Below are 23,684 nucleotides of genomic sequence, written 5' to 3'. Positions count from 1 at the left end.
CACATCAATATTTCTCCTACCAACAGATACCTCCCAACACGCAGGAACACACAGTGTTATTTATTCTCAGAATAAAAGGACAGGAATTTCCTAGAAGAGGGATGGCAGGAGCTCATGCCCCTCTCCCTGCTGGGGTGGTTGGAGTCCACAGCCATTCCCTCTCCTGTTCTGCAGCTCTGGGATTTCCAACCCAAGATTCATTTCAGGAGCGAGCAGCAAAGGACGAGCCTGAGGAGTGCAGCAGGAACAGGCACAGATAGGACAAGATCTGTCCCAAATTAGCAGCTCCTGAAGAGGACAAAATCCTCCAGCATGAAGCCTGCAGTCCATGGTCACAGTTTCCCAAGGTCCCCTTCGAGGGTCCGCACCATCACGTACAGCTCGGCCAGGCCCACCACCGAGGCCACAATGACAGCTGACAGGACACGCTGGGGACACAAAAGAGACAGAGAGGTGACCCTGGGTGTCCAGCCTGGCCAGCAGACAGCACAGAGGGGCTCCAGGGGCTGGCTCACTCACTGCAGCTGTCTCTGCAAAGACGTACTGGCTGCCCAGGTAGGTGCAGGCAAAGGCGGCCACCACGGTGACAATGAAGTTGAAGATGGTGATGACAACGGCTTTCACGGAGCGAACTGGGGACACAGGGGTGGAGGAGCTGGTTTTAGGTAAGGCTGGACACAAGGTGTAATCATGCACAGCTGCCTCAGCTGTAGATGTAATCCTGGGGAGTCACACTCTTGGTGCCTCCAGAAATATTGGTGAGAATGCCCAAGACGCTCCTTTATTCAAGGAACACTTCAGTGCATGGAAACCTCCTGGTGAGATATTCCGAGAGGGAAGGGCTGTCACCAGCTGGAGATGGAGCAGTTCCCATGCCTGACCTGCCACATGCCAACAGGACAGGGAGCCACTCACCTTGCCTCCCAAATTCAGCCAATGGCCCGTTCATCTCCTGAAAGAGGGAATTGAAACAGCTTGTGATCACTTGTATTTTCATGTTAATATGTTAATGTTATTACTGTGTGTGCAGAATAAAAGCAATGCCAATGCCCTGTCCCGTCCACAAGACTCTGAGGTTTTGGGTGGGTGGGCTGTGGGGGAGCAGCAGCTTCACAGCACAAAGGTTTCTCTGAGATTTTGCACAAGCTCTGCTAAAACCACCCTGGATTATAGATCACACATGGCTTGGCTTGGAAGGGGACCTTAAATACCATCTTCTTCTAGCCCCTGCCATGAGCAGGGACACCTTTCACTAAACCAGGTCAAACCTGGAGGGGTCCAGCTTGGCAGAGAGCAAAGCAGATCCTCCCATGAGAGTTAATGTGCACCTGGATGCCAGGTACAGTGTGGAAGGGCAGAATGGGATCCCAAGGGATGCCAGCAGGAAGGAATGCTGACTGGTCTGAACAGCCACCCTGCCAGAAGATCTCAGCTCTCTCAGGAAAGAATGAGTGCCCACATATAATCTTGTATTTTCAGCTTTTACCTCGACATGAATGAAGCAATTTTAAAACTATGACAAAAATTTAACCAGCAGAGATGCTCCCAGTCAAACATTTACGGCATGTGCTCAGTCTCCCAGAACAGAACCTGAGATCTCTGGCACAGAGAGCAGTTCCCAAAAGTCAGTATGTCTAATTCACCACCCTGTTAATCCTGTCCTAAACACTTCTGTTGTTTCCGGTGTGTTTACAGTGTGCTCTCCTCCAGTGCCTCCCACATACCCTCTGCACTGCACTCACTCTAAGGGGGAAAATCTCCTTTGCTCTCAGGTGTTTGAGGGATGAATCCTGGCACTGCAGCAGCCCCTCACCTGGCCGGTGATGTTGCGGGTCATCCGCTGGTACTCCTCGTGTGCCAGCTTGGCCTTGATCCGCTCCAGCCGTGCCACCAGCTCGGGGTTCTGCGGGAGGCACAGACCCACCGTGAGGCCCGGCAGCCGCCGCCTCCTCCCGCGGCTCCGGGCCGGCCCTCACTCACCCGCGGCGGCACCGGCACCTCGGGCAGGTGGATCTCGCATCCCTCCAGCAGCTCGTGTAGGTGCAGCGGAGACCCTGCGGGCGGGGCACGGCGCGGTCACGGCGCGATCCCGGCCGCGGTCACGGCGCGATCCCGGCGCAGCGCGGCCTACCTGCCTCCCTCAGCGCGGCGTGCAGCCTCCGCAGCAGCCCGAACGGCACCAGCGCTCCTTCCTCCGCCAGCGCCGCCTCCAGCTCATCCCTCAGCGCCGCGGGCAGCGCCGCCAACTCTCCGTCCCGCGCCGCCCGCCGCAGCCGCGGCCCGGCCCGCACCGAGGACGCCATGTTGGGCCCGGCCGGCGTTGCCGGGGCGACCGGGAGGGGCGGCGAGGGGAACCATAGAGACGGCGGGGCGGGGCGGCGCGGGCGCGGGCGGGCGGGGCGGGCGGCGCGGGGCACTGTGGGCCGCGGGCGGTGGGATGTCGGGCGGCGCGGCGCGGCGGTACGTGGCGGCGGCGCTGGGCCGGGCCCGGGCCCGCGGGCCGCCCCCGCTCTGGGAGCCGCCCCCCGCCCGCCACCTGCGCGCTCTGGGCACCGGGGGGGCGGTGGCGGCGCTGCCGCCGTTGCTGCTGCCGCCGAGGCGGCACCTCTCGTCGCGGTGAGGCCTGTGAGGAGTTCTGTGTGGGCAGGGGGTGAGGGGGTGATTGAGGGTGAGGGGAGTTGGGGTCTGTTGAGTCACTGGGGGAGAACTGAAAGAGCTGGAGGCTGTCAGGGTTGACATATGGGAGAGGAGGGATTGGGCTAAAGGGACAGCTGGGTGAAGGTGTCCAGGGCTGTGGGGAGAGGGGACACTGGCAAAAGGTGGAGGGCAGGGCAGGGACTGGGCTGTTTGTGGGGTGCCCGAGGGACACACAAGGTGGGCAGCAGTGTCCCCCTGGGCTGGGCGCTGTTTCAGCCCCTGCAAACCCTCCCAAGCTGCCTCTCTGCTCGCAGGAACCGTCCCGAGGGCAAAGTGCTGGAGACCGTGGGGGTGTTTGAGGCCCCGAAGCAGCACGGGAAATACGAGACAGGCCAGGTAAGGCGTTCTGGGGGGCACAGCTGGCCCTGCGGGCTCCTGGCACAGGGAGTGGGCAGCTGGGGGATTTCCTGTAAGGAAAAGTCAGCAGCAGAAGGCTGGGAGTTTCACAGCTCAGTGCTCCTTGTCTGTGCTGTGTCTGCAGTTTGTCAGTCATCTGACAATAGCAGCTTGATAAGAATCTGCAGCACAACACAACTTTTTGTTGTTGTTTTGGCGTTTGCTCCACTGTCTCACTTCGGGGTTTTCTCTCTTAAGAATCCAAAGAGACAATCAGTGAATTTGAGAAATAAGAATTAAACTTGTAATTCCTGTCCTGAGGACTCTCAGATCTGATTGTGAGCAGTCTCTCCTTTCTGCTGCTCTATTACTGGTTTAGTCCTTCCCTTTTATGGGATAGAGCTGACATGGATTTCTTCTCCCATCCCAAACTGTTTCTCTCTTTCTGCTCTGGGCCATCACAGTGATGTTTCTCCCCGTATCCCCCTCCCACACATTAAACCTTTTGCAAATGTTTGTAGTTCTACCCCAGATAACAGATTTTTAAAATAATTTAGCTGCAATTATTTGTTCCTTCCAGCTCTTCCTGCACAGTGTGTTTGGCTATCGAGGAATAGTCCTGTTTCCCTGGCAAGCCAGGCTTTATGATCGGGATGTGGCTTCTCCTGTCACAGAAAAGTAAGGATTTGAGGATTTGGACTGTTAGATTTGCATTTTGTAGTGAATTACCTTTTTGGGGTAAAAAAGTGTTTTTAAGGAGGGGAAACGGCATGGGTTTGTTTGCATGAGTGTGAACTAGGAGAGATCATTAAAGAGATACTTCATTATTAAGTATTGAGTAATATTAATTAGAGACATAATGGAAGTATGAAGGATAAAAGTGTGTGTATGGAGGAAATAAAAATCAATTTAAAATTATGCCAATGACATTTTGTATTATACAAAAAGATCCTTTTTGGGTTAGATCCAGGCTCCTGTGTTACCACTTGGAGGCTGCTGTAGGTTGCCAGTGAACTGGATTTGTCAACTTCCTCCTCAACTTCAATCCACTAAGCCAAGTTCATCCTTCTTGAGCTGCTGTTCAGTTCTCTCCCCTCTTGCATTTGTGTTTCTCCTGGCCTGTGATCAGTTGTGCTGGGAAGGAGTGAGGATCAGAGAGAAAATCAGAGGGCAGTAGGAATATCCACCCCAGAAAGGAGCCTGCACTGAGCAGGAAAGACCTCTGAGCTGTTGGAGCTGTGTCAGACACCACTGATGGTCATCTCAGCTCGTCTGTCATTGTGTGGGTGGCTCGTGGGGCTTTGGTTTGGGTGCAGCCAGATGATTACAGGCTGCAAAATGTCTTTTTAAAAAATCATTGTTTATAAGTGCTTGGTTGTGGTAACAAGAATTTGCTGCCATCCTGGGCTTGGGCTCAGAGCTTTGCTTTTCTCTTCAGGAGCGAGAATGTGGCAGGCCATGGTTCCAAAGAGGTCAAGGGTAAAACACACACTTACTACCAGGTGTTAATAGATGCCCGGGATTGTCCACATATAGTAAGTAATGAGTAATGTTGGTGTTGAAACTTGAGTATCTTCTCCTACATGAGTGGTTCAAAGGGACAGACACTGAAGCAAAATTACTTTGGTGGCTAACTGGATTGGTTAGGATTTTTGGATAAATTTGTTCTTCAAGGGATGTTTTCTCTGAGAGAGATCATCTGGAATGTCATACAACTGTTTTCTGGATCATGTTTCCCTTTTCCAACCTCCTTTCTTGTTCCTGGTGCTGTTCCCACACTGTTGCACGCAGGTTATTAGGAATGTGACCTACAGCACTGAAAATGCTTCTCACTTGTCTGAGTGGGGAGTTAGCTCAGAGGAGTTAAATTGAGAGAATTCTGAGGTGAATTGGTTAAATGAAATAAACATTATGTGCTTTATAAACCTCACTAATAAGCTGAAATATGACTGGAAGCTGTCCTGCAGCAGTGCACACAAAGACATAAACCTCCCTGTTTCTCAGTCCCAGAGATCACAGACAGAGGCAGTGACGTTCCTGGCAAATCATGATGACAGCAGAGCCCTCTATGCCATCCCAGGTGAGTGAAATCCTCCTGCAGCCTCTGCTCCTTGTGAGGTGAGGTCAGAAAAAATATCAGTGGAGTGGCAATTCCTACAGGACATTCTGCAGTGGATCTGTCCATGGCTTAGGGCTGTGCTGGACACAACAGAGTGACTAAAGTGCAGGAAGCCCTTTGGATAGCTGCAGGTTGTGATCAGACACAGCCATGTCTGGTTTGAGCTCTTAAGGCATAGATTCCATACCAAGTTCTACATGGGCTGTTCTGCTTTGTGGTCAGGACAGCTGGATTTATTCCTCTCTTGGGCATTTCCTGCCCAGAGTGCTTTTGGGGCAGTGCAGGCACTTTGCAGGGCAGCGTGTGTTTATCAGAGGAGTCACTCCATGAAAAATCTCACAGGAGAACACTGCCAAGAGTTATTCCTGGCACATCTCCTCCATTCTTCATTGCAGTTGTGATATTAGCTTTGACTTCTGCTGCCAAAGTCCTTTTTTCTCACTAGTGCGATCAATTTTTCTGCCAGGAGACTCTGCTGGAGAGGTTCCATAGGTTTTGGGGCTTCTTTTTCAGGTTTAGACTATGTAAGCCATGAAGACATCCTTCCCTACAGCTCCACTGATCAAGTGCCCATCCAGCATGAGCTCTTTGAGAGGTTCCTCATGTACGACCAAACAAAAGGTAAATTCTGGCTGCACAGGGAATTCTCCAGAGCCAGATGGTGCTCTATAAAAATACCCAGTGCTCTATAAAAAATACCCAAACCCCACCATCTTGGATATGGCCTAAAAATCATGTCTGGCTTGGGGTTTGTTACAGTGAGGCTGCCTTTGAATATTTATTTTAACCACGTGAAAGGAATTGTGTTGAGGGGAGAGCAATCCAGCTACAGTGTTTCCTCTCACCTTTCCCTCCCCACAGTCCCACCTTTTGTAGCAAGGGACACTCTGTGTGCGTGGCAGGAGAAGAACCACCCCTGGCTGGAGCTCTCGGATGTGCACCGAGAAACCACGGAGAACATCCGTGTCACTGTCATCCCCTTCTACATGGGCATGAGGGTAAGTCTCTGCTGCCCTGGTAATTCTGCCATTTGTTTCACTGGCTGGTTTTTGTAAGATTGGTTTGCTGCCTGAAGGTACCTTCTGCTTCCTGTAGAAATGATATTTAACCACATTTGCCATTTTGTTCTCATGGGTATAAACATGAAACTGTTTTGCCATGTATTTTTGGAGAACATCTCCTGCATATTGGCTTTTGCTGGTTATCAGTAGGATGAGAAATAACCTGTAATGTTCTGCACAACAGTGCTAGCAAGATATTTGGGAAGACTTGAGTTGGTCCTGTTAGTGCCTCAGTCACGTGAGGTGAGGCTGGGGCCATCTGCTCTGTAACAACAGCCACGTTTGTTATCCTGCCCAGTGATGGGCTGCAGCTCCCTGCCCATTTCCTGCCTCTAGTTTGGCTTTAGAGGGTTTGGCTAAAGCCTTCTGGATTTAGCTGATAACCATGTGCTCTTTATGGCACAGAACTTCACGTGGACCATCCAAAATAATGCAACCCCAACAGACTCCTGAGTGGGAGAGCTGGGAATTCCCACAGGGAGCCTGAGCTGTGGCAGGTGCACGTTTTGATGTGGATTTGCAGCTTTTGTGGAGTGCAGCAGATGTTTGTCAGAAAAACAGGGGCCCAAAGGCAAGGAAAGGGGTGGTTTTAGATCTGTAGAAAGTGCATAATTACATAGAGATGAACCCTGGGGGTTGTCACGAGCTCCTTGCAGATCTCCCACGTCATGATTGGTGCGGAGCAGAGGCAGTGCCAGGCTCTCAGAGAGCAGCTGTCTGTGCTCATGTGAGTTGTCTGCGTCACCCTGGCACGGAGTGAGAGCCCCTGTGCCGGTGCTGTGGTGACAGCTGAAGAGGTTTTTGGCACCTCACATCCAAGGGCAGCTGCTAAAGTCTTTTGTTTCTCTTGACAGGAAGCCCAGAATTCCCATGTCTACTGGGTAAGTGCCTTTTGTATCACGGAGCAGCCAAAGGGAAGGAGTTAATTTGCTGTGGCATCACTGCAGTGTGATAAGCTCTGAGGGAGAGTAGCCTTTGCCTGGCAACTGTTTCCCAGTACCAGCTGCAGGTTATCAACTGCTTGCAGCTGATTCCAGCTCTTGATAAGAGTCTTTGTTCTGCCCAGTGGCGCTACTGCATCCGCCTGGAGAACCTGGACAGCGAGGTGGTGCAGCTGAGAGAACGGCACTGGAGGATATTCAGCTTGTCTGGCACCTTGGAGACAGTCCGGGGCCGTGGGGTTGTAGGAAGGGTAGGTACCATCCACACTGTTTTTTGGGAAACATTGCCCTTTGCTGGAGTTCTCTCACTTGGCTGTGTGGATTTGCCAGTAAATTGCACAGTGGGCACTTGAAATAGATGGAGTGGGAAGCAGGCGGTGATAAAAGTCACATGAGCTTTTCATCTGTTGTTTGTCTGTGTGAACTGAAACCTCACACTGAGTATTAGAGGGTGATCCTAAATGACTGGTGGTTGGAAAACTGGAATAATAACAAGATTCTGGTGCTACTCAGTGGACAAATTGTTTGCTGTGTAATTGGGAGAAATGTTGGGGTGTAGGTCTCTGTTTGGTTTTGTTTCATGCTATATAAATTTCCTGTTGATGCCTATCTGTGGTAGAATTGCTGATGCCCAGTGGTCTCTTGTTTTCTCAGGAGCCAGTTTTGTCCAAAGAGCAGCCAGCATTTCAGTACAGCAGCCACGTCTCCCTGCAGGCATCCAGTGGTCACATGTGGTAAGAAAAGAAGCCCTCATTGCTGCAGCAGTGTTTTGGGTGTAGGACCCCCCAGCAGTGAGCTGGGGTGCAGTTTGCAGCCTGAGGTTGTGGCTGAAATCTGTGTGGAAGTGCAGAGGACAGGGCATAGTTGGTAGCTAAAATCTGATGAGCTTCTCTCTAGCTGTATCCCAGTTAGTGATGATCTGTTGGTTCTCTGCACCAGGAGGGGTTCCAGGATAATTTTTCCTCCTGCTGTGGTTTGTGCTAGACTGGATTTAAAGACATGAAGCAGTTATTCCTTTTGTCCTTGGTGCAAGAGCCAAGGCCTTGTGCTGGTGATTCCCTCAGCAGCAGGGATGTGTGCTCTGGTATCTCCTTTCTTGAGAGAGGATTGGGCTTTAACTCCATCTCTGTTCACTTCTGTGTCAGGAATTGGCATGCAGGGGTTTTCCCAGTTTAGACCAGTTAAGGACTTCAGTCTAACTGGTGCTTAAGTTTCTTCTGGTGTAAGTGCAGGGAGGGAAGTGCCCAGCTGAGCTGTTCTTTTCCTGTGCCTTGGGGTTAAAGCAGCTTCCCTTTATTTGCCTTTTGGCTGGGTTAGCACATTTGGTGCCACCTCTGTGTGGACAAGGATTGCACAGCCACCTCTTGCCTTCTGTATGACAGGTCCTTCTGCATTTTTTTAAGGAAATCTCCTTCCAAGTTAGGTTGCATTTGAGTTGGGAAAAGCAGAGCAGCTCTTTGCATATAGGGTGTACCTTGTTTGCCATGTGAAGTGTTTTGAATTGCCCGAATGGATGCCCTGGGCAATAAAACCAGATGGTCTAGGAGTTTTTCCCTCTCTGCATACATCCTGAAGATAGAGAGACAAAGGTTCTGCAGCTCAGAAGCTGCTCAGCTGGACTTCTGGTATTCTGTTGTGTCCTCTTTGTCCTGAGAACCTGTTAATTTATCTCCACAGCCCTCTTGCCCACGTTGTGTTCTGCAGTACATCTGTCTTTAGCTCAGAGCAGTAAACAATGGTTGTACCAGGACAGGCAGGTTCAGCTCTGAAATGCAAAGCTGAAGCTGTTCCAAATTATATCTGTGATGGGATTTCTTAATGTCACAGACAACCAGTGGAGCTCCTGCCAAGAAACACAAATCTGAATTTCCGTGTAACCAGTCTGTAAAAACAGCTCAGATGGCTCTGTGTCCTGGGGAGTGGGAGTTGGCTAAACACCACTGCAGGTGCATGGAGGGTGCTTGACTCCTGTGGGCTGCAATCATCACAGCTTTGTGCAGGAAATGTGTCAGGGATGTGCTGTAGAACTGCCCAGGAGTCCTCCAAAAATGAGGAGTTATGTTTGCAGCTGAGCCCATATCCTTGCTGCTGGACCAGCCTTGCAGATGCACCCCCAGGATGTTGAAGAGCTCAGGTTTTACCTTTTTACTGATGCTTCCTAGGTGTGTCCTGTTTGTCCCTGGCCTCAGTGTGACCTGTGCCATTATTTTTGCAGGGGCACTTTTCGGTTTGAGAGGCCTGATGGCTCCCACTTTGATGTGCGAATCCCACCCTTTTCCCTGGAAAGCAACAAAGATGAGAAGACCCCTCCCTCCGGCCTTCACTGGTAGATCAGAGTGCCCAGAGCCACGGAGGCCTGTGTGTGTTGTAGACCTTTGCCTCCCCTTTATGCTGCAGCCAAGAACACGGAGCTTTTAAACATTTTAAACCATTTCTGTTTTAACTGTTGTCTGCCAGGGAGGCTTTTTTTGGGAACTTTACTACTGGCTCTTCTCTCAGGCTGCTTGTAAAACATAAGCTGTGTTCCAGGTAACCCTTTCCCTCTGTGGCACCTGCTGGGTTTTTGGGGCTGGGGGATGCAGATCTGTGCTACTGCACAAGACTGGCCCCCCTCAGCAGGCCTGGACCCTTTCCAATGTGTTGTGACTTCTCTGCAATGTGAGGTTTCTCTAATAAACTGGCCCTTCCAGTTGCAACCAGTCTTCCTTCCTAAGCCAAGGCCATGGCTTTGCATCCAGCCTGTCCCAGCTTGTTGCTCCCCCAGAGTTGTTGCTGCTTCAGAAGCAGCTGCTCCTCCTTTAGGGATCAGGAATGTGAGCTCAGCTTTCCTGCAGTGCAGCTGCTTTTTGGGATTCAGCCAGGGCTGGAGCAGCCTGTGAGCTCCACTCGTGGCACAGCTTGTCTGGGCTTTGTGCTGTGACACAAAGCCTGTTCTTTTTTGAGAAGAGGGTGCAGAGGGGACAAGGTGGGTGACATTTGGTGCTGTCACAGTGTCCTGTGTGTGCTCAGTACTGTGATGGCACAGGAGAGCTGAGGGGAGCCCTTCCCCTGCCAGGGCTTTGCTTTGCTGCAGGGATTTCCATGTCAGCAGCTCCCCTGCTCACACTGTGGCTGCACCCATATTTCTTTGGTAGTTGGTAGTTTCTGTCCAGGAATGCTTGTTTTCACCTGGAATGCTGTGAGGCAGGGCTTGGCTTTCTGCTCCTGCTTGCTCTGCTTGCCAGGCTGTGATGTTTTGGTGGCATGGAGGGCCCTGCAGGATGTGAAATCCTGTGAGATGACAATGAATGGATGTGTGGGAAAGCCAGAGCAGCTCTGAGGATTGCAAAGATCATCAGCCCCCGTGGTGTGGGACCCTTGTGGCTGCCTCTGGGCATCCAGACTTCTGCATCACTCTGAGGCAGGAGTACTTGGCCTTGTGGTAACCCTAGGAAGAGTTTCCAACCTTTCTCCTTTCCAACCTTCCTCCTTTCCTAGTCTTGCATAAATGACAAGGTGTAACTAACTCACAGGATGTTTTCCTTGATTTAGAAGTATCCAGTTATTCCCTCTTCCCTGGAACCCCCTCTGAGCTGCCTGTTTGCCTTTGGCTCTGGAGGGCAGAGCTGTGAGCAAACAGCCTTGGGGGAGACTCTGATCTGTCCCACAGGCAGTGGATCCCTGTTTAGAGAGACTCAATCACTGCAGTGTTCATCTGTTTATCACCAGTCTCTTCAGTCTTGTGTCTTCCTTCCTCTCAGGTAGCCCGTGCTCAAATTTAGACTTTCCAAGGTTCAAACAGCCAGCCTGCTTTTAGGGGTAGAAAAGGATCCCTAAAGACCATTCACAGCTGACAACCCCCCATTGCTGCTGTCCTGCTGATTTCCTCTCAGGAGGAGGAGGTGGGAAGACGCCTCGAGTTCCGAGGCAGCAGGAGCCTGTAGGACCCTGCTTTTCCCTTCCCATGCAGCTGCCCTGCCCTCCCTCGGGTTCCTTCAGCTTTCCTGGCGATTGCAACACCCCCGTGAATGTTTAACCCCGCTGCTCCGCCCCGAAGGGATGGAGTGATCCCGGGGCAGGCTCTGCTGGGCTTTGGGGTGATGTCCCACGGGGGCTGAGGTAGGAACGGACATTCCTGCCTGGATAATCATTGGCGAGACCGAGGTCACCGCGGTAACACAGCAGGAATGTTTCCACTCCAGCAGGCTTTGCCGGCCTGTCCTGGCGCCTGGGCGCGACGCCAGAGGCTCGGCAGGGCCTTTCCCGAACCGCTTCATCCCTGCGGTGCCTTCCCGGAGCGCGGCCGAGCCCCGTACCCCTCTCGGTGTAAATACCTGTACAAAGAACCGACCAATAAAGCGCTGAACGAACGCTTGTGCCTCCCGCCTCTCATTGCCCAGCGGCGCTACGGCCACCAACCCCGCTGCTCCTCCCTCCTTTTCCCATTCCCGGGGCTCCTTTCCCATTCCCGGGGCTCCTTTCCCTTTCTCTGGGTTCCGTTCCCGGTCCGGTCCCTCCCGGTGCCCACGTGGATCCCCGCAGTCCCCGTCGCGCCGGAAGTGACGCGCATCGGCCGCGCCGAGGCGGTGCCGGTGGCGGCGAGGCGGCAGCATGGTGATGGCGGCGGCGGGCGCGCACCGGCCCGGGCCGCTCAAGCAGCAGAACAAGGCTCACAAAGGCGGCAAGCACAGCGGCTCCTCGCAGCGCCGCGCTGGAGGTGAGGCGGGACGGGCTCCCCGCCGGTTCCCCGCCGCTCTCGGCCAGCCCTGACCGTTCTCTTTCCGTTCCCCCCCTCCCAGGCCGCGTCCCCGTCAAGGCCCAGCCCCGCCGGCGGCTCCGCGACCTGAACAGGGTGGACCGGCGGCATCAGGCGCTGCAGCTGCGCCGGCAGCGCAAGGAGGCGGTGAGGCACCGGGGGAACAGGGCCGGTTGTTGCGGGGCAGCGGGAAAGGGCTCGGTTCGAGTCTCTACCGGAGGGGATTGGATTGGGGCCAGGGGGTGCGGATGGGGGCTGTGCGGCCGGGCCAGTTCGGGACTTTGCGGGGGAACGAGCGGGAGCCGGGCCCGGTTGGGTTTGGGTCGAACGGAGCGTTACGGACCGGGTGCGTTCGGGCTGCGGTGTGGGGGAGCCTGGCCTGGTCCGGGGGCGGGAGAGGAGCCGCGCTCGGGTTGGCATTCGAGCCCTGCCCGTGTGCCCGCAGGTGCTGGCGGAGAAGCGCAGCCTCGGCAGCAGGGACGGGCCCCCGCACCTCGTGGTTGTGGTGCTGCTGCACAGCAGGGCTGCGGCCCAGGACTCGCTGCGGCTGCTGCAGAGCCAGGACTCGGCCACTGTCCGTGCGGATGAGGGCGGAGCTGGCGGCTTTGCCCTGCTCTGCCCGCGGCTCAAGCAGCGCTGGCGCTTTGTCACAGCCCAGGCAGGTGAGGAGGCGCCGCTGTGGGTTGGGTTCTTGGTTCTGGTGCCTCTGGCAGCCCCACTAACGGAGGTGTTTTGGGTGCAGGGGATCTCCACGCTGTTCTAGACCTTGCCAAGGTTGCTGACTCCCTGCTCTTCATCCTGGACCCTGTGGATGGCTGGGACAGTGAAGGGGAGCACTGCCTCTCCTGCCTCTTCGCACAGGGGCTGCCCAGTTATGGTGAGAAATGTTTTGGGTTTCTGTGGGTGCTTCATGGAGATTGAGTGTCACAATAATTAAATTTCAGGGCTCTGCCACCTCCAGTGAGAATAATATTTTTCTTTTGTTGAGGTGGAAGTTCTTTCAGTTTATGGCCATTGCTCCCTGTCCTGTTGGGCACCACTGAAACCAGTAGAACTCCCTTTGTACCTTGTGGTGCAAATCTGGCCATTTGGGCTGCTGATACCAAATATTTGCCTGTGTTTGGTAAAAAGAACAGCAGAAGGTTTAGGATTTGATCCGAGCTCTGTTCTCTGCTCGCCAGCTCTGGCTGTCCCGGGAGGCACTGACCTGCCCCCTAAGAAGAGGATAGATGCCAGGAAGAAACTCTCCAAGTGCATTGAGAAGCGTTTTCCCGAGGCCAAGCTGTTCCCACTGAACACAGAGCAGGAATCCTCTCTGCTCCTGAGGCACCTGAGCTCCCAGAAGCAGAGGCACCTGGCCTTCCGTGCCCGCCGCGCTCACCTGCTGGCCCACATGGCTGAGTTTGTGCCCAGCCAGGACAGTGACCTGGTGGGGACCCTGAAGGTGTCAGGCTTTGTCCGGGGACAGACCCTCAACGTGAACAGCCTGGTGCACATTGTGGGGCACGGGGATTTCCAGCTGAGCCAGGTGGATGCTCCCCCTGACCCGCTCTCTTTGAACCCACGTGTGGTTAAAGGACAGAAGAGGAGTCAGCAGGACATGGAGGTTCAGGTGTGTGGGGTGAGAGCTTTGTCAGTCCTTTTAGAACACAAGGTTTCTAAAGTTTCATTGGGGGAAATAGACCTGTGGGAAATATGTGGGTGAGGAGAGGGGAAAGGGGGTTTTGTCTGTGCCCTGGTGCTGGGCTGAGGTTCTGTGCCTGGAGTGTGTAATGAAAGTTTTGTCACAACATCATGAAGGGAGTTTGACCTGAGGCTGTCTGCAAGCTTCAGCTGGGTGTGCTCAGATCTAGGAGCTCTGCTTTTCCCCTTCAGGATGACTCTGGAAATGGTGCTGTGGAGATGGAGGAAGATGTCAAGGTGCTGATGAAGGCAGATCCAAGCAAGCAGGAGTCTCTGCAGTCAGAAGTGGTTCCTGATCCCATGGAAGGGGAGCAGACGTGGCCCACTGAGGAAGAGCTGCAGGAAGCAGAGGGTGAGCAGAAGCAATAGCTCTGTATCTCTTCCCTGTCCCTCTTAGGAGGGTTATTAGAAACTTCTGTCACCAGGGTGGCTGTGAAGAAGCATCTCAGTTGGGATGGCTTCCATCCCCAGTCCCATCAGGTGGTTTTGCCTGGCAAGTTAGCAGGTTTTGGCTGTCCTGACAAATTCTGTGCTGGGAAAAAAGCAATTCTAGTCTAGATCTGGTTTTGGCTGTCTTGGTGTAAATGTTGCTGAGGGGAAGGAGAACTGTTCCTGTATTAATCACTGGTGGGACTCCTACAGATTCTCTGAAGGCAAACAGGAGGGTGGTGAAGGTCCCCAAAGGCACATCCAAGTACCAGGCTGCCTGGATTGTGGATGATGGAGAAGAAGGCAGCGAGAAAGATGATGATGATGATGAAGATGATGACATGGATGATGATCTGATGGAAGAGGCAGTTTCTCAGGTACCTCCAAGAGCTGATAGTACAGGTGCTCTCCAGGCCATTATTGCATGTTCTAGGAAGATTCTGTCCTATGCAAGGGTATGGTGCAGAGCCAGGACTTGCCTGGATCTCCACTGCTAAATCCCTGCATATATCACATTTCTTCTTTGGCCTGTTAGACCCCAAAATGATGGGCTGGGGTCCCAAAGCCCACAGTGTGAGCACACCCAGGGTGCCAGAGCTGCATGCACAGCTCTGAGTGCTCACAGGCTCTGTGCTGCCCTGTGCCAGGAGGGGGAGAGCAGTGAGGAGGAGGAGGCTGGGGAGGAGGAGAGCGAGACCATGACCGTGTCTGAGTGCCTGCGGGATGAGCAGTACGACGAGAAGATGGAGGAGGATGAGCAGATGCTGGAGAGATACAAGCAGGAGAGGATGGATGAGATGTTTCCAGATGAGGTGGACACGCCACGGGATGTTCCTGCCAGAGTCAGGTAAGAGATGGGATGCTTTGCTGGGAGAGGAGCTGGAAGGTTCCTTTCTGTTTCATTTGGTGAGGAAGCCTGTGATGTCTTAGCCGTGGTGTCTGAACCTGGCTGAAGGACTCTTGTGAAGACTCTTTTTGGCTCTGAGGCTTCCATAGCATGCATTAGTTGGCAGGGAGAGCTGGATCCAGACCTGGGAGAAAGAGGGGGATGGCCCTGAGGCAAGCACAGGTTGTTTGGGCATTTGGTTGCTGGTTTTAGCTCTCTTTGCACTGACACTTTCCTGAGGGCTAATGTTTGCTTTGCACCCTCTGTCCTGGTGTGTGAGACCCTGCAGACTACAGCTGGTGGTGAAGGATGGGATTCACCTCAATTGTTTAAGTAATTTGTCTTTCCTGCTCTCTGTTCTCAAGGTTCCAGAAGTACAGGGGGCTGAAAAGCTTCAGGACTTCTCCTTGGGACCCCAAAGAGAATCTTCCAAGGGATTATGCCAGGATCTTCCAGTTCCAGGACTTCTCCCGAACCAGAAAGAACCTCTTCAGGCAAATAGAGAAGGAGGAGACTGAGGGAGCCTCGGTAATTCCTTTTTATTGATCCCTTTCCTATTATGTTCCTTTGCTCCCAATAGGAGTGACTCATCAGGGAGGTGGTTGGGTGGATCTTTGAGCCAGCTGGTTCTTACCGTGAAGCCCTAAGTTTAGACAGTTTTTCCCCTCCTCTCCAGGCATTTCTCCTTATTCAGGAGAGACTTCACAATTTTTCTGTGAGAGGCGTGTTACACACTGATGTCCTGTCTTGGAGGGAGCTGGACGGAAACCCCTGGTGCTGTTCTCAATGCCTGTCCCTGACATGGAGAGCTTCAAGAGGGAAACCCTGGGTTGCAGTTCCCTGTTCCTTCACTGCAAGGCTGAGGCACAGGAATATACCCGGTGGGTGAGCTCCCTGTTCCTTCAGGCTGCATGGCCTGGGGAGGCTCTGGCTGCAGAGGGTTTGGGCTAAAATCTCCCCACATTGCTTCTGTTTCAGAGGGTGTGGCTGCAGAGGGTTTGGGCTGAAATCTCCCCACATTGCTCCTGTTTCAGAGCAGGTCGAAGCACACAGAAACTGCTGGGGGGCACGTTAGGAGAAAGTGTCTGAGCCTGGTGACCAGTGACCTTTTGGGACCCCATTTTTCAGAACATTCATCTCTGCTGCAATGTCCTGTTGCTTTCTGCTGCCCTTCATCCCCTGACTGTGCTGCCTCTTGCAGATGTCCGTGTTGAACTTCCTGGTGCGTCGGCATCCAGGCAACAGCGAGCCAGTGAGGGCCAAGGAGGAGCTGATCTTCCACTGCGGCTTCAGGCGCTTCCGAGCATCCCCCCTGTTCTCCCAGCACACCTCAGGTTTGTCAGGGACTGGTACAGCAGCAGTGGGGCTGGGAATTCTGGAGCAGGAAGCCTGTGATGTCTTAGCCGTGGTGTCTGAACCTGGCTGAAGGATTCTTGTGAAGACTCTCTTTGGCTCTGAGGCTTCCAGGGCAGGCACTAAACCATGGGGAGCAGAATGGCTTGGGAAAGGTGGTTCACTCATCCAGGCATGGTCCAGGTTCCATGCCAGAGGATCACCTTCATTCCCACATACTCAGTGCCAGCAGAGGAGGGGTGTTTGTTGAACAGGGAACAATGAACTCTGGGGTTTCCCACAGCTCTGAGGGCGTCAACTTGATAATTTCTGTTCTGTCCTAGCTGATAAGCACAAGCTGGAGCGTTTCCTGCGCCCAGATGCTGCCCTGGTGGTGACTGTCTATGCTCCCATCACTTTCCCTCCTGCCTCAGTGCTGGTTTTTAAACAGAGAAATAATGGTGAGTTAATAAATGCTGAGGAGGTGATGTCTGGGAAACAAACTGTCCCCAAACCCTGCTTACCAGTCCATCTCTCCAGAAAGCATGACTTAAAAAAGCTGTTCCCTTCCTGCTGTTTGAGATGAGCTCCTCTCCCTCCCTGTTTTCACTTGTCTGGGCCTGCAGCCCTTTGGGGAAGGGGTTTGTGGTGGGGAGGGGGTGATGCAGGCACCTGCCCTGGTGCAATGGTGACTCTGCCTGGCAGGAATGCACGACCTCATTGCCACGGGCTCCCTGCTCTCCGTGGACCCCGACAGGATCGTCATCAAGCGCCTGGTGCTCAGTGGCCACCCCTTCAAGATCTTCACCAAGATGGCTGTGGTTCGATACATGTTCTTCAACAGAGGTACAGCTGGTCTCTGGTGGGAGGAGGCGTTCTGGGAGTTCTGTCCCTGTGCTTGTGTTGGTGCAGCACAGCCTGTTCCTTACCTGCCTTTTGTGTTTCCATCTCCAGAGGATGTGATGTGGTTCAAGCCCGTGGAGCTGAGGACAAAGTGGGGACGCAGAGGGCACATCAAGGAGCCATTGGGTAGGTTTGATTTGGTGTTTATCTCTGTGTTCTGACATGGTGTGATCCTCCTGTGCCGAGAGACTGCTAATGGCCTCTTCTGCCCTCTGCCTAGGGACCCATGGGCACATGAAGTGCCACTTTGATGGGCAGCTCAAGTCCCAGGACACGGTGCTGCTGAACCTCTACAAGCGCGTTTTTCCCAAATGGACTTATGACCCTCATGTCCCAGAGCCTGTGCCGTGGGTGAGGAGTGAGAGTGCTCTGCCAGAGCAGGAGGTGGAGATGGAATGAGTCTCCAGCACGGCTGGAGTTTGTGCCTTGGCTCCCTGGATGCTGTTCTTGGCCCGTGCACTGTGAGGACAGCACTGATGCCTTGGACGTGTTACTGCTGGGGTCTGTACAGGGGCAGCTGCGTGGCCAGCTGCTGCTCAGGTACCAGCTATAGCTATTTATTTTAATGGAAAATGTCAAAAATGCCTCAGTGCCTCTGTCGTGGTGGTGGCCAGGAGGCTGTGAGCACCCCTTGTCCACTGACCCCACTGGGATTGTTTCAGTCCCTCGTGCCCTGCCACATGGGGTAAGGGGGATTGTGCTGTGTGGAGGAGTTTGCTGGCAGTTCCTGTGCTGCTTGAGAAAGAAGAGCCAAGTAGCAGCTGGGGAGGGTGACTGAGTGCAGCTCTCTGGAGGCCTGGGCCAGAGCAAGGCAGCTGGGGAGGGGAGAACAGGCAGTGCTTTGTTTCCAGACTCCCCACAGAGACCAATGCCAGCTCCCCTTGTCCCTCCACAAAAAACTCCCAAACATTTGGAGTCGATCTGTTTTTAGTAGCGCACAAACCACCGCACAAATCCAGAGTGAGCTTTTCATTCCTTGAAACACCACTCCATCCTCATTCTGCTTTCCCAGAGAGCTCTGTGAGCCAGGTCAGGGATCTCAGGTCCACATTTCCCCCACACAGCACGATGCAAACGTTCTGCACGTCCCGGGGGAGTGCCTGGAACTGCTCCGAGAGCACGGCCGCCAGTCCCACGCCTGCTGTTGGCTCAATCAGCAGCTTCATCCTTTCCCACACCAGCCACGTGGCTCGCTGTGGGGACAGGGCAGCAGCAGCTGTCAGCCCAGCAGCCAGCACAGGCTGCTCCAGGGCATCCCTGCAGCACTCTGGGAAGGGAGGGCAGAGCTCCCAACAGCCCTTTCCAGCTGGAGACAGCGTGGGTGTCACAGCTGCAGTGGTGCACAGGGGTTTTGTGCTGCTCTGGGAATGTGCTGGGGTGAGCAGAGGGGCAGGGCAGGGCTTGGAGGCAGCTGCCTGCTGGCAGCTACCGTGAGAAGGGAGCTGGGAGCCCCTTTACCTTGATTTCTTCCTCTGAGACTGTCAGGACATCATCAACCAAGTCCCTGATGATGGGCCACGTGTTGGGCCCGATGCTGGTTTTTACCGCGTCTGCGATGGTGTCCCGCGGGTGGAGGTTGGGGGTCAGCTCCCCTCGGAGCTTTGACTGGTAACAGTCATCCACATTGCTTGGCTCAGCAGCAAACACCTTCACATCTGGCCTCAAAGCCTGGGGAGAGCAGGAGGAGCCACTGGGGTGACACCAGTGTGTGCCTGTCCCTTGTTTCTGTGTGTGCAGGAGGTAAGCAGGCCCTGCTGCTGCTGCCATGCAGACCCCAGGCAGTCAGTGTCTTTCACTGCAGGGTCTTTGTGTTTCTAAAGTTAAAAGCTGCTGCCTGCCTTGAGAGTCCTGCCCTTCCCACAGGGAGATTCCTGGATGAGCTATTATTACCTACCTTGATGGCGACTGCTATTCCTGCAACCATTCCTCCACCTCCAACAGGAACCACCACTGCATTTACCTGGGGTGCCTGTGCAGAAAGGAAGTGTGAGGGCTTCTGACACTTTGTGTCCCCCTTTTTGCTGTGCCCCTGCAGGGGCTGGGCTCTGCATTTCCCTCACCTGCTCCAGCACCTCCAGGGCAATGGTGCCTTGCCCTGCAATCACTGCCGGGTCCTGGTTGGGGTGCACCAGGACTCCTCCTGTCTCCTGGACTACACTGGATGCTGTCTCAGCTCTGGACTAAGGGAAAGCACAGCAGTCACCTCTCTCTGCCTGGGAAGTGTCCCTGATCCATCTCCGTGTGCCTTACCTTGTCACTGGGCTCACATGGCACCAGTGTGGCACCATAGACACGAATGGCATCTTGCTTACACTGTGGGGCAGTCCTGGGCACCACGATGTAGGCAGGAATCCCTGTGGCATGAGAGGAGTCAATCCAACAGCCCAAAAGCCACAGCAGGCCGTTCAAACTGCAGGAGCAGGCAGTGCCTTGCCTATGCCAGCTCCTGCATGGGTTCAGGAGAGGGATCTCCATCTTCTCCAACTGAACCAGCTCTGTATTTACCCCGTGCCTGCCTCTGGGAGCTGGGTGGGAGGTCGGGGTACGGGTTACCTTCTGCCTGGGCAGCACAGGCGAGTGCCTGCCCGTGGTTGCCGCTGCTGTGTGTGACCACAGCGCGGGGCAGCTCCCGGCCCGTGCGCTGCCGCTCCTCCACGAGGCTCCTCATGGCGTTCAGGGCTCCGCGGATCTGCGGGGACAGCGCAGTCCTGGGGGTGCTGGGCTGAACATCCTCCTCACAGCACTCCCCGAGCCCTGGGCAGCACCGTTCACCCCAGGGAATTAACAGGGCGGCAGGAGCTGTGGGTGCCGGCGCAACGCGAGTTTCCCTCTTGCAAAAAGCGACCTTTGCCCTGGGGCTTCGCAGTGCCGCCATCCCCGCGCACCTTGAAGGATCCGGTCTTCTGCAGGAGCTCGCACTTGAAGAGCAGCTTCCTGCCGGCCATGCGGTCCAGCCCGGCGCAGGTGAGCAGCGGGGTGCGGTGGATACGGCCCCGCAGCCGCCGCTCCGCATCCCGCACCTCGCCCAGCCCCAGCAGCGGCGGCGCGGCTCCGTGCGCGGCCATGTGCGCGCTCCCGTGCGCGCCTGCGCGCGGCCGCGCCGGCGGTTTGTCCCTGCGCGGCCGCCGTCGGCGCCGCCCGCCCCCGGCGCTGCCAAGATGGCGGAGGGGCTGGAGCGCGTCCGCGTCTCGGCCGCCGAGCTGCGGGACATGGTGGCGGCGCAGGCCCGCGCGGCCGGCGGCGGGCGAGGTGAGGGGGGCCGGGGGCACTCGCGACCCGCTACCGGGCCGGTCCTTCCGCGCACGGGCGGCTGCCCGCGGCCGCTCACGGCCCCGCGGCCGCGCTGCGCCTGGGGTAGGGCTTGGGGCAGAGCTGCCGCCCCGCCGGCGCCGGCTCGGAGCTGTCCGGGCTGGGAGCGCACAGCACTCACCACGGGGAGCCTGCGGGGCAGACGGAGGCACCCGGAGCGGCTTTGCCTCGGGATGGTCAGTCCCAGCCCCTCGGGGTCCTCCGGGCCGAGCCCCCGGTACCGGCGAGTCCCGGGCTCCGGTGTTGAGAGGGAGAAAGTTTGGGGAATGCAGCGGGGAGCAGCCCGGCTTCGGTGGGGCGTTTAACCGTGCGAGGTCCGGCCTGGGCTCTGTAACGATTTTTTTTTTTTTGTAAATACGGTTAAAGGAGGAGGAGAGAGAGACGTTACCGGATTGTGAGCAATGGGGAAAGGCGCCTTTGAGGCGAACGGTCCGGTGGCAGAGCGGGCGCTGCTGGGTATGGCAGCTCCTGCACCCACAGCAGGCTGTGACTGCTGCTGAACCTGCCGTGATACAACTTTACTCTTGCTGCTTGTGCTCAAATCTGGTGGTGTGCTTTGAGGAAAAACCTGTTGCAGGATGGGATTTGTAAATGGATCAGGCCAAGGATTTGGTCAGTTGTGTTAGAGTTTCTCATTTTCTACTTTTTCTCTGTGATTTCCTGTAAATATTGACATAGATTTTCAGATCTCTCCTGGACCTGCCCTGAGGGTGGCAGGCTCTTTGCCTTGACTTGATTATTTGTCATGGTATTTTTTGGGAATAACTTTCTTCTGTCTGTTTTTCCCCAGAAAACATGAAGGAGGTGAAGGAGCCGAGGCACCGCAAAGACAACAGGCGCCCAGACCAGGAGATTTACAAGCCTGGCCTCTCCAGACTGAGGAGCAAACTTGTGTCACCAAAGCAAGAGGCTTCGGAGAAGGAAAGGAGCAGAGCTGAGGAGGACAAGGAGGAGAGTGCTGGGGACAAGGACTCTGTGGGAATAGGAACTCCAGCTGTGGAGGACTGTGACAAAAGTGATGGCCCCAAGCAGAACGGTCCTTCACAGGAGAAGGAAGAAACAGAGACCAAAGGCGGCCTGCAAAGCCAGGAAAACTCATCCAAGCAGCCCATTGTGGATGAGTGGTGCCCAAAGGCCCCCAGGAGAACCAAGAAACCAGACCAACAGATCTACCAGCCTGGGAAACGCCTGCACTCTGCTGCTAAAGAGCCCTCCCTGCAGCCGGCCAGCGAGGAAATCACCGGGAGGATGGAGCAGCTCAAAGTCGAGGGAGATGAGGAGACTGAGAAAAGCACTGGAAAAGACAACAACAGGAAAACCAAATCCAGCAAGGAGGACAGAGAGGGGAGCCAGGCAGGGGAAGCACTGAAAGCCTCCAGGGGGGACAAAGGGAGGCGAGCAGAGCGGGGTGACAGGGTGAGGAGGGCGGGGGATGAGGGGCTGCCGGGGAAGCTGGGCTCCACCAAGCGCTATTCCCGCACGGACAAACGGCGCAGCCGCTACCGCACCTGCAGCACCAGCTCAGCTGGCAGCAACAACAGCACGGACGGAGCCCTGCTCGTGGACGGCGTGGAGAGGAGGCAGGAGCGTGCCAGGGAGAGGATACGTCCCAGGAAGCAGCTCTCCGTGTCCTCCACAGACTCCCTGGATGATGACAGGATTGATGAGGCTGAGGTGTACGTCTCCAGCAGGAATTCAGACAGGAGGAGGCATTCAGAGCAGAGCCGAGCTTCCAGGAGTGAGAGTGAGTGGAGCAGCAATGGCAGGGAAGCCAAGGGACCCTTTCGAGTGACATTTGACAGCAGGACCACGAGCAGGGACAGCAGCCTGGCAGATACAGATAAAAAAAAGTCCCTGAAGGCCTTAGAGGTTTCAGAGGCGAGGAGCCAGAGCAGGGAGCCCCAAGGGAGGGGCCGTGGGATTCTGTTCCTGCCTGCCAACACGGACCTCTCTGCCAGCTCGGTGGGTGTCCCTGAAGCCACTCACCCCGGCCCCAGGCTCCTGCTGGGCGGGGCTGGCAGCAAAGGCGCCCGGAGCCGGGGCCGGGGTGGCACCGCCCGCCGCCTGTGGGACCCAAACAACCCGGACCAAAAACCCGCCCTGAAGAGCCAGACTGCTCAGCTTCACTTCCTAGACACGGATGATGAAGTGAGCCCCACCTCCTGGGGGGAAGCCCGCCAGGCCCAGCCCTCCTATTATAAATTCCAGAACTCTGACAACCCCTATTATTACCCTCGTGCCTCCGGGCAAGGCCCCCAGTATCCCTACGGGGGATATTCCCTGCAGTATCCTATGGGTCCAACCAACGGGGTGTACCCAGGAGCTTATTACCCTGGGTACCCTGGCCAGGCAGGGCAGTACCTGTGTGGCCCACTCCCTCCTACTCCTCTGAGCCCCGAGATGGAGCAGCAGATGAGGAACATGCAGCAGCAGGAGCTCAGCAAGCTCCTGCGAGAGGCTGGGAACCAGGAGCAGCAGCTCAGCAACCTCCTGTCCAGAGACCGCATCAGCCCGGAGGGGCTGGAGAAGATGGCCCAGCTGAGGTTGGTGGGTGGGCTGGGGAGGGTGAAATACAGGAGAATGGTGTCTCCTTGGGGATCTCAGTGGCTGGGAGATGTGGCACTGGGTTGTCAGGTTTTGGTGTGCCTGGTCTGTTTGTTGTGTGCCCGCGGTGTGTGGGTGGTGGAAGGAAGCTGTGGGTGAGGATGGATGTCACTTCCCTGTGGCTTCTTGTGCTTGGTGAATGCCTTGCAGGGACACAGAGGAGCAGGACAAGCACCTGCTGAAGATTTTTGGTTCTCCTGGCTCTTGCTGGAGCTGATGTTTCTCAGTTCCAGTGCTCCCAGTGTTTGTTGTCAGACTTCTGCTTTCTTACCTATCCTTAGTGTGTGCTCAGGAAATGTTTTGTGTGCTCTCGTGCTGTCAGTGGCAGTGCCTTTCCAGTGCTGTGTTGTTTTGCTCTTGATGCCACTCAGCGTGGTGACACTCCGGTGGGAGTAGCCTGGTGATGCCAGTCTGTCAGGAGAGCAGTAACACTGTTGCTCTGGGGGGTGGTTAATATGGCTGCAACAAGTTTCAACTTGGCATCTTTCACGTTTATTTGTGATCTCTGTGTCTGCAGGGCTTCTCTGGAGGCTGTTTTTCAGAGCTGACTGACAGCAAATCTAGCGAGTGAGCTCATTTCAGGGCTTGTTCTGTGTTTTGGGCACTTGCTCTATAAACCACGGGGTGGAATATGTCTGTGATTAAAGCA

The 23,684-nt window shown here is 55.1% G+C and overlaps 5 protein-coding genes and 2 non-coding genes across 9 annotated transcripts in view; 5 read left to right on the top strand and 2 right to left on the bottom strand.

Moving 5' to 3' along the window:
- Nucleotides 1-39: 39 nt before the first annotated feature.
- Nucleotides 40-2,362, bottom strand: TMEM199 (transmembrane protein 199). Its single transcript, XM_064729305.1, has 6 exons — nucleotides 2,132-2,362; nucleotides 1,981-2,054; nucleotides 1,814-1,903; nucleotides 916-952; nucleotides 520-632; nucleotides 40-428 (listed from the first exon to the last, which is right to left on the bottom strand). The coding sequence occupies exons 1-6, from the start codon at nucleotides 2,301-2,303 to the stop codon at nucleotides 333-335; spliced, it is 582 nt and encodes a 193-aa protein (XP_064585375.1). The 5' UTR covers nucleotides 2,304-2,362; the 3' UTR covers nucleotides 40-332.
- A 66-nt stretch (nucleotides 2,363-2,428) lies between these two features.
- On the top strand, nucleotides 2,429-11,504 carry POLDIP2 (DNA polymerase delta interacting protein 2). Its single transcript, XM_064729303.1, has 11 exons — nucleotides 2,429-2,616; nucleotides 2,952-3,033; nucleotides 3,614-3,711; nucleotides 4,472-4,568; nucleotides 5,038-5,113; nucleotides 5,666-5,773; nucleotides 6,014-6,150; nucleotides 7,068-7,094; nucleotides 7,280-7,405; nucleotides 7,809-7,888; nucleotides 9,370-11,504. The coding sequence occupies exons 1-11, from the start codon at nucleotides 2,438-2,440 to the stop codon at nucleotides 9,482-9,484; spliced, it is 1,125 nt and encodes a 374-aa protein (XP_064585373.1). The 5' UTR covers nucleotides 2,429-2,437; the 3' UTR covers nucleotides 9,485-11,504.
- Nucleotides 11,505-11,643: 139 nt separating this feature from the next.
- On the top strand, nucleotides 11,644-17,706 carry TSR1 (TSR1 ribosome maturation factor). The gene is given in 14 exon segments (XM_064729417.1): nucleotides 11,644-11,850; nucleotides 11,933-12,036; nucleotides 12,335-12,551; nucleotides 12,632-12,766; nucleotides 13,071-13,501; nucleotides 13,765-13,924; nucleotides 14,215-14,378; nucleotides 14,649-14,848; nucleotides 15,253-15,480; nucleotides 16,046-16,221; nucleotides 16,564-16,680; nucleotides 16,925-17,065; nucleotides 17,174-17,248; nucleotides 17,343-17,706. Coding segments are annotated over 14 exon segments (2,433 nt in total). The 5' UTR covers nucleotides 11,644-11,744; the 3' UTR covers nucleotides 17,522-17,706.
- LOC135456024 (small nucleolar RNA SNORD91 family) lies at nucleotides 14,909-14,999 on the top strand. The gene has a single exon (XR_010442454.1). It is a non-coding gene; the product is annotated as a small nucleolar RNA SNORD91 family (small nucleolar RNA).
- Nucleotides 16,268-16,358, top strand: LOC135456023 (small nucleolar RNA SNORD91 family). Its single transcript, XR_010442453.1, has one exon. It is a non-coding gene; the product is annotated as a small nucleolar RNA SNORD91 family (small nucleolar RNA).
- Nucleotides 17,707-18,031: 325 nt separating the features above from the next.
- SRR (serine racemase) lies at nucleotides 18,032-20,191 on the bottom strand. Its single transcript, XM_064729416.1, has 7 exons — nucleotides 20,008-20,191; nucleotides 19,676-19,811; nucleotides 19,373-19,476; nucleotides 19,183-19,302; nucleotides 19,017-19,091; nucleotides 18,581-18,790; nucleotides 18,032-18,315 (listed from the first exon to the last, which is right to left on the bottom strand). Exons 1-7 carry the CDS (start codon nucleotides 20,185-20,187, stop codon nucleotides 18,118-18,120), a joined length of 1,023 nt encoding a protein of 340 aa, XP_064585486.1. The 5' UTR covers nucleotides 20,188-20,191; the 3' UTR covers nucleotides 18,032-18,117.
- Nucleotides 20,192-20,273: 82 nt separating this feature from the next.
- SMG6 (SMG6 nonsense mediated mRNA decay factor) overlaps nucleotides 20,274-23,684 on the top strand; it is a 105,012-nt gene continuing 101,601 nt past the window's right edge. For 2 of the 3 annotated variants that reach the window (XM_064729026.1, XM_064729025.1), the window contains exons 1-2: nucleotides 20,274-20,371; nucleotides 21,222-22,974. In XM_064729026.1, the coding sequence (XP_064585096.1) occupies nucleotides 20,281-20,371; nucleotides 21,222-22,974 (1,844 nt within the window). In that variant the 5' untranslated portion in view covers nucleotides 20,274-20,280. Of the gene's footprint in view, nucleotides 20,372-20,520; nucleotides 20,608-21,221; nucleotides 22,975-23,684 lie in introns of those variants that run through there. The other variant, XM_064729027.1, reaches the window with a different exon arrangement.

Source organism: Zonotrichia leucophrys, chromosome 19 (genome assembly GCF_028769735.1).
Source record: "Zonotrichia leucophrys gambelii isolate GWCS_2022_RI chromosome 19, RI_Zleu_2.0, whole genome shotgun sequence".
Lineage (NCBI taxonomy): Eukaryota > Metazoa > Chordata > Aves > Passeriformes > Passerellidae > Zonotrichia > Zonotrichia leucophrys.
The sequence above is the reverse complement of the archived record's forward strand: the minus strand, read 5'-3'. Positions and strand labels throughout refer to the sequence as shown.

What these genes read in the sequence shown, in the direction of transcription:
- TMEM199 (XM_064729305.1), bottom strand. Translation starts at nt 2,303, where the DNA reads ATGGCGTCCTCGGTGCGGGCCGGGCCGCGGCTGCGGCGGGCGGCGCGG. An exon ending in CCCGCAACATCACCGGCCAG is followed by an intron (nt 953 to 1,813) that starts GTGAGGGGCTGC and finishes TCCCTCTTTCAG; the next exon opens with GAGATGAACGGGCCATTGGC. An exon ending in TCTTTGCAGAGACAGCTGCA is followed by an intron (nt 429 to 519) that starts GTGAGTGAGCCA and finishes TTGTGTCCCCAG; the next exon opens with CGTGTCCTGTCAGCTGTCAT.
- POLDIP2 (XM_064729303.1), top strand. Translation starts at nt 2,438, where the DNA reads ATGTCGGGCGGCGCGGCGCGGCGGTACGTGGCGGCGGCGCTGGGCCGG. An exon ending in AGGCGGCACCTCTCGTCGCG is followed by an intron (nt 2,617 to 2,951) that starts GTGAGGCCTGTG and finishes CTCTGCTCGCAG; the next exon opens with GAACCGTCCCGAGGGCAAAG. An exon ending in CATGTACGACCAAACAAAAG is followed by an intron (nt 5,774 to 6,013) that starts GTAAATTCTGGC and finishes CCCTCCCCACAG; the next exon opens with TCCCACCTTTTGTAGCAAGG.
- SRR (XM_064729416.1), bottom strand. Translation starts at nt 20,187, where the DNA reads ATGGCCGCGCACGGAGCCGCGCCGCCGCTGCTGGGGCTGGGCGAGGTG. An exon ending in AGAAGACCGGATCCTTCAAG is followed by an intron (nt 19,812 to 20,007) that starts GTGCGCGGGGAT and finishes CTGTCCCCGCAG; the next exon opens with ATCCGCGGAGCCCTGAACGC. An exon ending in CATGTGAGCCCAGTGACAAG is followed by an intron (nt 19,303 to 19,372) that starts GTAAGGCACACG and finishes GCTTTCCCTTAG; the next exon opens with TCCAGAGCTGAGACAGCATC.